The 14,396-nt window shown below is 40.9% G+C and overlaps 2 protein-coding genes and 1 long non-coding RNA gene across 4 annotated transcripts in view; 2 read left to right on the top strand and 1 right to left on the bottom strand.

Moving 5' to 3' along the window:
- The first annotated feature begins 53 nt into the window (after window positions 1-53).
- On the top strand, window positions 54-11,314 carry LOC124861297 (cystathionine beta-synthase-like). Of its 2 annotated transcripts, none has more exons than XM_047354883.1 (15): window positions 54-193; window positions 2,993-3,284; window positions 3,541-3,647; window positions 3,737-3,871; window positions 3,979-4,058; window positions 5,391-5,595; window positions 5,692-5,783; window positions 6,690-6,815; window positions 7,019-7,103; window positions 7,204-7,309; window positions 7,397-7,474; window positions 7,582-7,716; window positions 7,809-7,917; window positions 9,963-10,047; window positions 10,582-11,314. In XM_047354883.1, the coding sequence occupies exons 2-15, from the start codon at window positions 3,001-3,003 to the stop codon at window positions 10,710-10,712; spliced, it is 1,758 nt and encodes a 585-aa protein (XP_047210839.1). In that variant the 5' UTR covers window positions 54-193; window positions 2,993-3,000; the 3' UTR covers window positions 10,713-11,314. The 2 variants fall into 2 exon arrangements, with proteins under 2 accessions (XP_047210839.1, XP_047210840.1); XM_047354884.1 differs by having other exon boundaries at window positions 136-274.
- Window positions 10,870-13,075, bottom strand: LOC124861304. Its single transcript, XR_007036592.1, has 2 exons — window positions 12,957-13,075; window positions 10,870-12,066 (listed from the first exon to the last, which is right to left on the bottom strand). It is a non-coding gene; the product is annotated as an uncharacterized LOC124861304 (long non-coding RNA).
- LOC124861296 overlaps window positions 13,000-14,396 on the top strand; it is a 19,157-nt gene continuing 17,760 nt past the window's right edge. Inside the window, exon 1 of the mRNA XM_047354882.1 lies at window positions 13,000-13,278. Within this exon, the coding sequence (XP_047210838.1) occupies window positions 13,153-13,278 (126 nt within the window). The 5' untranslated portion in view covers window positions 13,000-13,152. The remainder of the gene's footprint in view (window positions 13,279-14,396) is intronic.

Raw genomic sequence — 14,396 nt, 5'->3', positions numbered from 1 at the left:
ACGCCCCCATCGCAGCCAATCAGGTTACAGCGTTACTTGCGTCCTGTTCGTGTTCCACACGTGCGCATTCTACTTCAAAACCGCTGTACCTCCCGGAAGTTCCCCATTCCGCCGCTTGTGTCCTCATCTCACATCTCGTCTTGAGGCCACGTCTTTCCTCCTCAACTGTCTCTGGCTACATTTGGACCTCCAGGTGAGTGAAGATGAAGATGAAGGGGAGGAGGGAGGATAAGCAGTGAGGATGCAGGAATGACACCGTGAGACGTGTCCTTAGGTACTGGCTCGGTTAACGCGGATCTGAAGGACGGCGAGCTGATGCAATATCCCTGAGTCTTAGCTTCAGGAATGTGTCCGAATATGGGACGCTAATGGTTTATTTAATTCTTCCCCGTTAATGTCTTGTATTTTATGATATTTAAGAATTTTATTCCCCGTTTACGTTTACAAAGTCGTTTTTAATTAAGAACAGGAGTAAATGTGGCTTTTTAGGAAAAGAATTGGGAGAAAATCCGATAGTTGGTGGCTGATTTGGCGTTTTATATGTTCTCATTTACTTGATCCCTGTAAAAAAAAAACGTTTTTAAAGCATTTATATCAATACAATGTTCCCTTAATGTTTATTTTTTAAATGTGTATAGCAAGCCCAAATGAGAAAAGCATGTCTTTTTTTAAAAATGCTTTCAAAATCTGTTTTAAATCCTTCAAACATTTACTAAATATCACTATAAACCTGTTTTCTGCAAGATGCATAATTGCATTGCATATTCAAGCGAAAATATCATTTCAGTGTGGTTTCCAGGGGATGCACATGTGTGTGTTCAGGTATAATTTCCCTATCGTTTACATTGCATTTCCTAAGTCAGCATTCCTGCGGTGCACGTTTTGTCTGAATGGATAAATATAAACTCTGCTCCTTTTATATGTTGTTAAACAGCTGATCCCTTAGCTGCTGGCAGAGCATTTACCTGATCCACACTTTAACGTGCCCTAAATAGGTGCCGATAAATTATAGAAGGCTATTAAATAAAAAATATATATACAGTCTGTTGTTTTTTGGGTAAATCCTGTGAAATCATGCCCTCTTGATGCCTAACCCTGAAACCCAGAAGAGAACATACCAAAGGTGATTAGATATTAATCTGATTTAAAAACTGCCTGGTTAGGTATTTCTCATTAGTTTGGGTTTAATGTTGGCAGAACCGAGCAGATGATCGTTTGGCTTCGGTTCGTTGGGTGTCTGAGTTTCTCTGTGGGTAATCCTCTCACCCTGCAGCCTGGCTCGGTGCCCGGATCGAGTTGCCTTGTTGAACCCTGTTAAGGCCACCACATACCACATGCTTTTTTGCCACATTTACCACAGCGGTTATAGCCAGTTGTCACTTTCATTAGCAGCAGTGGGCACTGCGGGTATGTGGTCGTAGAGGAGTCAGCACATGTATACTTAGCTGTCATTTGACACCTAGAAAAATGCATCAGAACCACCCAATGCAAGGAAATAAAGTTTATGTCTTAGGGTTAGTAAAAATGTATTTTGGCGTGTGCATTTCTGCTCAGTGTTTGTCTGCCTGCATGGCTGTTTGCTTTAGAAGATGTAGCCAGTTAGGTGTGTGAACATCATTTGAACCCATGTTGGAGTCAAAAAGGGGCCTCGGCCTCGACATCTGGCCTCTAATGTGTACTCTGAGTTAGTGACGGCTCATCTAATGCTGTTTTAGTCGGGATCCTAACCAGTCGTTTAGATGTGGGCCCCATAAAGATTTCGCTCCGTTGGGTTGACTACATATGAGCCATATTGGCAAAACCAGTCTGGTTCTTCTATGTAGGTTTGAACTGGGTATAAAATTTTATTTTATAACCTGTATGGGTCCCACTTTTTATTCAAGCAAAGCTGTGCATCCAAGCCACACAAATAACATGGACCTGATATGTAACCAGCACACTACCTACACACTCATGGTATCAGCATTAAGATAGTATTCAATGATCAGTTGTATAACTCGGACATTTACAACATTATTAGCCAACGTGGGTCATTTCCAGGTTCAGATTAAAGAGACAAAGGTGATGGATTAGAGGAAGATCATAAACATCGAGGGATATTTCTACAGCTTTGTGCTGATGTCAGCGCTGCATTTATAAATCAGGAATAATACCTTGGATACTGTTCTTTTCTTTTTCCTTGGAAAGCAGTAAGCTCATTAGCAAGCTTAAGAAATGTCACTGTCCCTTTTCTTTTTTTTTTTCTGTTTGACTGATTCAATATTAGCTCATCCGCCATCCTTTCCCCCAGTCTCAGTTCTGTTTTCTCATCAACCGCAGATCAATGCAGACGGCTACTGATACTGATTTTATTTCCTTATAAGGACGAGGCGACGCGAGGGGATGAAAACCTGTGAGGTTTTTGTGGGGGTGGAGGTGCAACACCTGTGCCACAGCAAGATTATGCTTTTTTTTTTTTCATGTTGACATGACTCGGCATTAATAAGAGGAAGTTGTGCAATGTTTTTCTTTGTGGGTATGGGCACATTAATGGCAGCTCTAACATTGTCTGATGTTTTCACCTGAATTCTTGCTAATGAAATCCCTATTTTATGTTGGTGAGCATTTAAAGAGGATCAGAGGGATTATAAAAAAACATAAATTGGTAATATGTGACAGTTTTCTTTCTCCTTTCATATTTTGATATTTTTTACAGCCTTGTTAGGTTTAGTCTTTGAGCTTTGCATCTGAAAAAAACAGACTGACTCTGGTAATCGGCACACCCCTGACCCTCACATGGCACCCAACCATGATGCCCCTCCCCATAGTTGACGCTTGGTGCCGTGCACCCCGTACACCTTACACAAATAAACGCAATGCACTCTTCTGCATCATGGACTAATAGTTGTTGTTGACCCAACAAAGCTGTCAGGAGGTTCTTATCATCAGGTGTTTTTATCTGTGAGATAAAGTGTATAATAGCTACGTAACCCTGTTTCCCTTTTTTCTTTAGCTGAAGCAATGCCGTCTGTTCCCTCTTCCAACGAGACTTCCGTCAAAGGCCCCGTGTGCCCTCACTCTGCCAAGCTGCACGGCCACGCCAACGGAGACGCCAAACTCCACGAGGGCTTGTTTCCTGCCAGCAGGACCACGTCGGAGGGCAACGAAGACCCGAGCAAAACCATTCAAATCAACACAATAAACCCCGCTATGGAGAGGAAATGGATCCGACCAGACCTCCCCAGCCGCTGCACATGGAGTCTAGAAGCCTCAACAACCGACTCTCCTCACACACATGTTTCAAAGTGAGGAACCACTTTCTGTTGTGGGTTGGCAGTTGACCCAAGAGCACATTTAAAGGAAAGCCTACAAAGCAGTCTTTCTGTTAAATCCAGTAAAAGCAGATTAGGTAATCTAGTGGTGACTCACTCTTACTAGAACCAGTGAGACAAGCTGATACACGTGTTTTCTCATACATAAAAAGACTAAAACAGCTTTCCCAGAGGTTGTTTCTTCATAGGCATACCTTTATTTTTCTTCTACTCTTTGCTTGCCCCCCAGGGTAGACTCCCCTACCATCCTTCCAAACATCCTGCACAGGATCGGTGACACTCCCATGGTACGAATCAACAAGATTCCCAAAGTGTTTGGAATTAAATGTGAAATACGTGAGTCACTCAAGCTAAGATGTATCTGCAAAACAGGCATAAACTGTGACTGTTGATTTAATGTTTCTTGGTTCTTTTTGTGTCTTCAGTGGCCAAGTGTGAGTTCTTCAACGCTGGAGGCAGTGTGAAGGACAGGATTAGCCTGCGGATGGTAGAAGATGCTGAGAGAGCCGGGATCCTCAAGCCTGGAGATACGATCATAGAGCCCACCTCTGGAAACACAGGTAACTCACTGCATGTGCTGTGTGGAGATGCCGTTTTAAAGGTATGACTGGTCTGTAAATTGGTTTAGATTGGCAGTGTTGTTAGAACTTCTCCCATATGTCCTCAGGTATTGGACTGGCTCTGGCTGCTGCTGTCAAAGGCTACCGTTGCATCATAGTCATGCCTGAGAAAATGAGCATGGAGAAGGTGAGTTCTCTGTGAAACGTCCCTTTTCTCCATACCTGTGAGGACCGGTTCAGGTTCTTGCAGAATAGAGTTCTGTGAACCAGTTATGCTTAAAATTAAAATCAGTTTTGAATGTTTGACATATTGTAGGCTTTTGGCGAGGGTCCCGACACAGTCTGGAAAACTACGGAGTTTTAAGTATTTTCCAGGTCTGGATTGGTTTGGGAGGAAAATGAGTATATCTGATATCCTATTGTCTATAAGTAGGGTTGTTCCTCCCATTGTGATGTCCTTCCTTCATTATTTCCTTCCTTCCTTCCACCTGTATGTTCTTTCATCATTTTTTCTCTTCTTCCTTTCTATTGTCCTTTTTCATGACCTTCCCTCTTATCTGCATCCTTTCTTTCATCCTTGCTTATGTACTTCATTCCCTCTGTCCTTCTTGCCTCTTTCATCCTTGTATTTTTTTCCTAGCTTTCTGAAGTATTTTCTTATTCTTCACTCCTCCCTACTGTGTCCTTATTTGTTAATGTATGCATCACTTTTTCTACTTCTTTTTTGCCTTTGTCCTTCTTCCAAACAATGGTTTTCTTTTTTCTTCCTTCTATCCTTCCTTCCTAAATTTGTCTTTCTTATTTTGTCCTTTCTTCCGTTTTGCTTTTTTTCCTTATATTCCCTTTTCTAAACTTTCTACATTGTGTCCTTCCTTTGTCTTTCCTTTATTTTTTTTACCTTCATTCCTCTTTATCTTTCTCTTTGCTTCCCTTCTATATTCCTTGTATTCCTTCCTTCCTTCCTTCTGTCCTTCCTTCTTACTTTGTCTCCTTCATGTTTTTCTGTTTCACTTCTCTTCTTTCCTTCCTTCTGTGCCTCCTTCCTCACTTTATTTCTCTAACTTTATTCCTCTTTTTTATTGTTTCCTTCAATGTTCTTTCCTTCCCTTCTTCAAGTCCTTCCTTCATTTATTTCTTCTTTCCCTCATGTTCTCCTATCTTCTGTCTTTCCTCTTTCTAAATTGGGATTTCTGTTGTTTTATCTGAAAACAAATGAAAAGGACTGAGAACTCTGGTATTCTGAGTCTGGGAAAGTCTGGATGTAGGAACTCTGTCGATCTCTGTTATCGCTGCAGTGATGCATTCAGTTTTAGCTGGTTGCAATTTACCGCTCAGCCACTAGATACCACAAGAATTCACCCATTTTTGACACAAATTTTGAATGCTGTTTTCCATGTTTACCCTCACCTTTGTTCTAAATTGTTTAGATCCAGCAAGAGAAGCTGATTCTAACAAAGTGATTGTAGGATTAGATATCATGGCATCTCTTCCTCATTATTCCCGCCCTTTTTTTCTTCAGGTGGATGTGCTCAGAGCTCTTGGAGCCGAGATCGTTCGAACCCCCACCAGTGCTCGTTTCGATTCTCCGGAGTCTCACGTGGGTGTGGCCTGGCGCCTCAAGAACGAGATCCCAGACTCACACATCCTGGACCAGTACCGCAACCCGAGCAATCCCCTGGCTCACTACGACACCACGGCGGAAGAGATCCTAGAGCAGTGCGATGGTATGCATGCCTTAAACTGATCACTGTCTGTTATTTCCTATTCTTCCAAGCTTTTTAAACCCTGCTTTTGACTGTTGGCTTGTTGTTTCCTAACAGGTAAATTGGACATGCTGGTGGCAGGAGCAGGAACAGGAGGAACAATTACAGGCATTGCTCGCAAACTGAAGGAGAAATGCCCAAACATCAAAGTGAGCTAATTCCTAATGACTACCGGGCAAATGAAATGTCCCTGTGTCCTTCCTTCATTCCTCCCTCACATCCTTCCTCTGGATAAGAGTGTCAAATATCTGTATTTCCAGATGTTATATCCTGTTCTTTGACTAAAGGTCCTCACTTTCTTCCTTGTTTATTACCTTCTGTTTTTAATTCTTTCTTTCTTACCATTCTTTTTTGACATTCCTTCTCTCTTTCCATCTTTCCTTGTGTCTTTTACATCCCCTCTTGATCTTCCTTTGTCCCCTACCATATTTTCCTGCTTTTGTTATTCTTTATGTCCTGAGGACGTGCTTTTGTTCTGTCTTCTTTGTCCAACCTCATGGCCTCCCTCTCTCATTCCTGCCTTGAGTCTGTCTTTGCTCAATTCTTCTCCTTCTTTCTCATGTCCTTTTAACCTTCTTTCCTTTTATTATTCCTCGTGTCCTTACTCCCTTTATTCCTTTTGTGCTTCCTTCCCTTCTGTCTCCTTACTCCTTTGCTCCTTGACTTTATTTTCTTATGCTTTCTTTCTTTTTGCCGTATCTTTCTTTCCTCCCTTTTTCTTCTCTCCTCCATTCTTCCCTCATGTCTTTACGTCTTTCTTTCCTCTCTTGTCCTGCCTTTGTCCTTCTTTTCTCTCATCATTCTTGTCCTTCCTTCTGCCTTTTCTATTGATCTATCCATTCTTTCTCCCTTCTTTCCTTCCTTTATCCATACCTTTCTTTGTGTCCTTCCTTTCTGCCTTGTGTTCATGTTTTATTTTTATTTTTTTATTTATTGATTTTAAAATGGCCGTAAAAGACGGACACCTCGAGAGTTTCCAGTCTGGAAAAGTCTTTTTCCATGACCGATGTGCAGGAACCCTGACCGTTTGTCTCCTCTGTAATGAATGTGTGAAGATTATCGGCGTTGACCCAGAAGGTTCCATCCTGGCTGAGCCTGACGAGATCAACAAGAGCGATAAGACCCAGTATGAGGTGGAAGGAATCGGATACGACTTCATCCCCACAGTGCTTGACAGATCAGTGAGTTCTAGCTTCTTTTAATTTTATTTTAGTGTTTCTGTTGGGCCCTGCGATGGACTGGCGACCCGTCCAGGGTGGACTCTGCTTCCAGCCTATAGACTGCAGGAGATAGACACCAGCTTCCCTGCAACCCACAATGGAAGAAGCTGTAGAAAATGACTGACCGACTGTTTCATTTAACTGTAGTTTTTTTTCTTCTCCAGGTTGTTGATACTTGGTACAAGTCCAATGATGAAGAGTCCTTCAACTTGGCTCGTATGCTCATCAGGGATGAGGGCCTGCTGTGTGGTAAATATGCGTTTCAAGTTGAAGCAAAGAATTCTGATTTAATTCAGAATCCAATTAAACTTTATTATTTTAAACAGGTTTTTCTTGTTTTCTTCAACAGGGGGCAGCTCTGGGACCGCCATGGCTGCAGCTGTAATGTTCGCCAAAGAGCTGAAGGAGGGCCAGCGCTGCGTGGTCATCCTACCGGACTCCATCCGCAACTACATGTGAGAAGCATCATGTTCTTTATAAAACTTCTTCTCTTTGGTTTCACCGATCAGCTTTGGCTTCAACCTTTAATGTCCTTCCTGCAGGTCCAAGTTCTTGAGCGACAAGTGGATGGTCCAGAAAGGCTTCCTTAGGGAGGAGGACATCATGGTGAAGAAGCCGTGGTGCGTGTTTTAAAATGTTTTGTTACCTCACACCACAGCACAGGTACTAGAGAGGGGTGTCTCGTCTCCAACTGCAAATCAGCTTCAATATCTTTCTGCCCTGCAAGGTGGTGGAACTTGAATGTGCAGAGCTTGAACCTGTCGGCCCCTCTCACCGTCCTGCCAACAGTCAGCTGCCAGCAGACGATCAAGATCCTCAAGGAGAAGGGCTTCGACCAGGCGCCTGTAGTGGACGATGCAGGGTGAGGGGTGGTGGTTTCTCTTCTATTTTAAGAAATTCATGGACAAACTAAGAAGTGCTGATTCTCATCGCTGTTTGTGTCCATTTCTGCAGGGTAATCCTGGGCATGGTGACGTTAGGAAACATGCTGTCGTCCATTTTGGCGGGCAAGATCAAGCTGTCCGACCCTGTCAGCAAAGTTCTCTACAAACAATTCAAACAGGTCAGCCACACAGTCCACCATCTTGCCCCAATAAAAACTACATCTCATTAATAGTCAGTTAGGATTGATTTCAGCTGACTTCCTAGCACCGATTGGCTGTCAGCAGAGCTTAAATTGTTGTAAACTAGCTTAACAGCGTTCCTCTATAATCAGGATTTTAACCATTTCACCGACTATGCCAAAACAAATTCCTTGTATGTCCAAAAACGTACTTGGCAATAAAGCTTTTCTGATTCTGATTCTGATTTCTATAGGATTCGGCTGAAGCATTAATATCCTGTGAACTTTTTCAAAAATTTCATGTTACAACCACAAATTTTGCAATATTCTATCCCCACAGCACACTCTCACCGCCAGTGTTCAGTTTCCCCCACATTAATACCAGAAATGTGTGATATTAGTCTCATGACCAGGACACCGTCTTCCACATGCTTGCTGTGTTCCCCGCTGTATGTTTTATAGCTTTCTTTTTAAACTTCTTGCCTCTCCCAGCTGAGCAGTGGATCCCTACAACTCTTTCTGTCTGCCTGCTGTGATCCCCGGTCTTCATGATGCTGTTTGTTCTCTAATAAACCTCTGAGGACTTTACAGAACAGCTGAGACTGTTTACTAATCATAAAAGAGGATTTTTATTTGACAAAAAAAAAAAAAAAAAAAACTTGTATAATTTTGACCTGAATAGAAGAATTCTCTATTTATTCCTTAGTTTGAAAAATCCAGTTAATTTTGTGGTTGTAATGTGATAGAAATACTTTTCAATTCATTAAGGCAAGGAAGCTCTTTGGCTCTACCTTGTGGTGAGGGGCAAATCTGTGACCTGTTTTTAACCCTTTGAGACCATTTGCACAAGGACCAACTCCTGTCATTCCAACACAGGTTTAAAAACTCCTGAATTGAATTTCACCATTTTCCCAGTTTGGATAAGTATGGAGAGGGAAAATAAAGATCAAGACTTTGTTCTCTTTTTATTGAATATCTAAAATCCCCAAAGTGATTTCTAATGAGAAGTTTACCTTCACCCTCGAGATGATTTAGACAATGTCATTTATTTTTATTTTTTCATCTGCTACATCCACTCATGGGTTTCACATTTTAGCCATACCAATGTTGGAAACCATAACTTCATGAACCTGTAGATCATGGACACATTCTACTCGGCTGATTGCTGGAGCTTCTAGATCATAACCCTGTTGGAAAAACAGCAGAAAAGTGTTCATTTGTTCATCATTCTGATCATTTTTCCTTACTTAGGATTACGTTTCAGAACTTAAAGTGTCAGTCAGTCATTTTCTACCGCTTATTCCATAGTGGGTCACAGGGGAGCTGGTGCCTATCTCCAGCAGTCTATGGGCGAGAGGCAGGGTACACCCTGGACAAGTCGCCAGTCCATCGCAGGGCAACACAAACAACCATACACACACTCATTCATACACCTAAGGGCAATTTAGAGTGACCAATTAACCTAACAGGCATGTCTTTGGACTGTGGGAGGAAGCCGGAGTATCCGGTGAGAACCCACGCATGCACGGGGGAGAACATGCAGAAAGACCCCCGGCCGGGAATCGAACCCAGGACCTTCTTGCTGCAAGGCAACAGTGCTACCAACTGCGCCACCGTGCAGCCCTAAAGTGTGTCTAACATAAAAACTTACCATTTTTGGTGTAGAAAAACATCAGAAGATACTTTGCTGCACTTGTCTTAAGTGAAATAAAGACCAGATTATAGTTTTGAATCTGCAGCAGGTTTTACAGTCAGGGCAGACCTCAACGTATCGGCTGTGAAAAAAACAGATGAGTGCATGTCCAGAGAATTTCAGATGTTTATATTTATAGCTACAATTTATCAATAAATCTGGAAATTCTGAGTCTTTAAGGGTTTTTGAAATGAAACGATAAGAATCTGCTTTTAGGTGTTTGTTTCTAAACTATTTTATAAAATCAGACCTGTCAACTTTTGAACATTTTATCTTTATCCTTAAATAATCTCTTGTCTGTTTCTTTCAACCATTTGTTTCTGGGTTTGTTTTTTTTTGTTTTTTTCCACAGATACGCCTGAATGATAATTTGGGAAACTTATCTCGCATTCTGGAAATTGACCATTTTGCCCTGGTGGTGCATGAACAGATCCAGTGTAAGTTTGAAGAAGAAATATTGGTGCACGCTGCCTTTTGTTTGTTTTTCAGCAACTCTAAATCCCTGAAACTTGAGGAGTAAGTTTTACCTGCCCCCTGGAGAAGAGCTAATCAAATGTCTTAGTTAGACCAGACCAGTTCTAGTGTCTGTGCATCCCCAGTGTGACTCGGGGGGGGGGGTTGCAGCTGACCTCTGCTGAACCTGTCAAGCCTATCAGATCAGTGTTTATTGCATCATGAATTAAACTCAATGGGTCCGCTTCCAGTTGATCATCTATCGAAGTCCAGTGTTACTCCTTTTTGGAGTCTGGTAGAGATAAGCAAGCATAATTTTGGCACTCGGCTTCACGTTAAAATAAAAACATCAGAAATGATTTGTAAAATTAGTTTTAACTATTTCACTTTAAATGAAGAGGTTTGCTTGCTATGGTTTGAGAAAATAAGTGAAATGTCAAACATGGGGCCCTCTCTGCACAGTATCGTACCTGCTTTTAATCTGTGTTCCTCTCTCCTGCCACCTGTTCCTCCATCAGACCTGACGAATGGCTCCACCGCCCTGAAACGGATGGTTTTCGGCGTGGTGACGGCCGTCGACCTGCTCAACTTCGTCACTGGCCGGGAAAGGCGAGAGCGCTCCGTGTCGGAGTCCACTGATGAGCTGTGATCAGCTGACTTGAGTTTTCTTGCACAAAAATAAAATAACCCCTGATGAGTTCAGCAGACTTGTCTTAAAGATGGAAAAATGAAAAAATATTCCTGACGTTTTGGGTTGTAGTTGTTGCTTTAAAAAAAAATAGTCTTCTTTAGGTTCTGATTTTATGTTTTAATAAGCAAATAATTACACTTTTTGTGGAGTTTCATCAGTTTATTTGCAGCACATTCTTTTTTTTTTTTTTTTGTTACTGTGCGTACTTAGAGTTGAAATCTTTTGTACGTCGTTAATTACTGGACAGCTTAATTATACGTAGGACCTCATTAGAGGCCTTTTGCTTTAATCATTCTGAATGTGATTATAAAACTGTGGTTTTCTGGATAAAACAGAAAAAAAGCCCACATTGCTCTAAGTCAGAGAAATTGACTTTTTCTATTTAGGTATACATTGCAAGTTTACTGTATTTTTCCTACTTCTGTTTCAGCGCAAAGTCTGTCATGTAACTAAAGAAGTCCTGACAATTTAGTCTTAGGTCTGTCTTGGATGAAATATTTTGTATTTCTTTTCTTCAGTGAATGTGTATTAATAAATAAAGTTTAAGAAAAGTAAATCCACCCCTTTTGCCAGTAGGACAGCCCTTTAGTCTTTTATTTGAACATTTTACAAGGTTGGTGCATATAGAGGGAGAAATCTTTCATTATTGTTCTTCTGGGTCCCCTATTCCTAAGCTCACCCAAAGGTTTTCTGCCAAATTTAGGCCTGGGGACTAGGATGGTTAGGGAAGAAGATATATTTTTGGGTCCTTCTGGGTTTTTTAACCCTATGTTTTGGATCCCTATCCTGCTGAAAAGCCATATGGTGACCTATTTTGTGTTTTCTGGCAGAAAAGACTTATGTTAAATCTGGTGTTTCATAGCGCCTATGATCCCCTGTAGTCTAATGAGGTTCCCAGGGCTTTGGAGGAAAAGCAGGCCTGCAGCATGACAGTCCTTTCTTATACTTAACAGTGAACATTGTGTTTCACACCTAACACATTAAACATGAACTAACTTGGGAAATTGGCTTTGTTTGCACTGTAAAGAGTTATTGTCATATCCTGCAGTTGGTAACTTCTCTGTGCCAACTTAAACATGATTTGCTTGCTATTATTTACTTTGATCAAGTATTTAGGAATAATAAACCTGTCCAAAGAGCTGGTTATCCTAAGGAATAAAGTCAAAGGTTTACAGAAACCAGATATGCATACTGGACCCATTAAAAAACTTAAACCCATCTTCTATACCTGCTTATCCTTGCAGAGGATTTGGTGCCTATGTCCAACAGTCTTCGGGGCAGAGGCAGGGTACACCCTGGACAGGTCGCCAGTCTATCAAAGGGCAATTTAAAGAAACCAATTAACCTAACATGTTTTTGGATTATGAGAAGAAGCTGGAGTATCTAGAGAGAACGTGCAAACTCCATACCTGACATTCAAGGCCAGGATTTGAACCCTCAACTTCCTGCCGCAAGGCAACCGTGCCAACAACTATACCACCATGCAGCCCACCGCAAGCTACTTCATAAAAATGATATATAACCTGATAGTAAAATAAAACATGTTTCTGTTGATATTATAGGCAACATCTTGCTAAATGGCTTGTGATTTTAGGTCACTTTCTATATAATTCTTAGTGTTACTTTTACTAAGTAGTAGTATTAAGTATTCATTATTTATTAACATGTTGATATCATACCTTATTTAATTACTGAACTGATAATTACTTATTTAGTAATAAATTAATTTTTAGTAATCATGCATTTTCATTCATGTAGCCGTCATATTAAAACTTGACAGAAATAATTAAATGATTTTTATTTATTCATTTAATTTATTAAACGTTTGCCCAAATGATTACTAATAGAAATATTTAATACGTATTATTCGATTGTTCGATTAATTAAAAATGCAAGTTACGTTTGCACACTAAACCGATTTTTTCCCCGATTATGTTGCTAATCTAAACGCACTACAAGGAATGAAAGTAAACAACCTTTGATTTGGATCATTTGGAAAACATAAAAAGTATTGTAATAATAATTGAGTTTTTTTCTAATAATTAACATGTCTTGATAATTTACATAAAGGTACGGGTTCCTTTAAAAGGTACAACTTTACACAAAGCCAAATGTTTACCACAAAACGTGAACGTCAGGTTTAAAAGCTATCAAGACACATTGTTTGTGTCTGCCATGTGTTTAGTGGCGCATGTAACCTACCTGGGAGCACCGTCTTATCTCCTCGTTATTCAGGGCCTTTAAATCCTCATTGCTCCGCCCCAACAAACCCACCTTCGGCGTACAGAGGTTTCGTAAAGGAGCGTTCCCTTTAGTGATAGCTGTGTCCAATCAGCGCCGAGGATGGTGCCGATGTGTGTTGTGTGGTAAATGCTACGAGCACGGCTAGATAGTCAGTATGGCGGAGGGGAGCAGTGTGAGCGACTCAGAGGGGCTAGAAAAGCGGTTAGAGAGCCTGTTGAGCCGTTACTCAGGTGACGAATCCGGAGCTGACAGCGAGCTGTTCTGCGCTGACTTCTGCAAGGTAAGGGACCGTTGTTGAACGCGGTACTGGGTTTGTTTTCGAAGATAAGAGCCCTAATGTTAGCCGAATCCCCTCCCCCAGAACTGCATTAGCAACGGTGCTTGCTAGCATGTAGCCGCTCGGACGTTGGCCCGTTTCAAACCATTAAAAAACACGTCAAACATATTTTAAACTACGTGCCCGGTAACTCAATCGTATACCAAAATGATGCCGTGAAAAGTGGACTTCAGCACGGCGGGGAAACCTTGACAATACATGCTTTCTGTTCAGCTAACAGGGCTATTGGTTTAAGCTAACAGCTTAGCTAGCTCAAAATGTACCAAGTTTGTTGTCCGGTATTTTCAGTGATTAACCAACTGCCTGCTGCATATCAAGTAGCAACTATTCCCTACGTTTTACAAACGTATCTAAATGTAATCTTTAATTGCATATTAATTGTACATTTAGTCACGCAGATTAGGTCTCGACGCTTTGCTTAATAAATTAATGACAGGTTCACTTGCATAAGTTTGTAACGCCTTTAAAATCGTATTATATGCTCTCGAAACCTGAAATCTGCTTCATGTCAGTACGTTATTAACGCAAAATATAAGTCCTTCTACATTTAATATATATATATATGTATTTAACTTACAGCTATTAAGGATGTCTTGTCCATGTGAAGATATTTAAGTGTTTTTCTTTTTTTTACTATTTTCTGGCACTATTGTGATAAAAACCCTAAGAATAATTTGATGATATCTATTGTATACGAGAGGCTTATGTTAGTAAAACCGTAATTAACTATAAAGACAACCTTTTAAATGGGAACGGTCTCTACTCCCAGTCAGTTGAGATGGTTTAAGCATATGCTCAGGATGCCTCCTGCAGATTTCCCTCCTGGACTTATCACCCCTCCAGCCTGATCTCAGATAAGTGGAACACAATTGGTGGATTTCTGTAGGGCTTCACAATATTGGAAAGCCCAAAATTGTGACAGCAGTGTATACGATTGCGACAACTATATCCATCATGATAATTGTATTTTTCTCCCATCTTTTTTCTCGTTTATCATCACAAAATCCCCACTTATTGTGAACCTAAGGATCTCGTTCATGAAAATCTTATCAGCTGTGGGC

The sequence above is a fragment of the Girardinichthys multiradiatus genome, chromosome 24 (assembly GCF_021462225.1).
Source record: "Girardinichthys multiradiatus isolate DD_20200921_A chromosome 24, DD_fGirMul_XY1, whole genome shotgun sequence".
Lineage (NCBI taxonomy): Eukaryota > Metazoa > Chordata > Actinopteri > Cyprinodontiformes > Goodeidae > Girardinichthys > Girardinichthys multiradiatus.
This window is presented reverse-complemented; position numbering and strand designations above follow the sequence as displayed.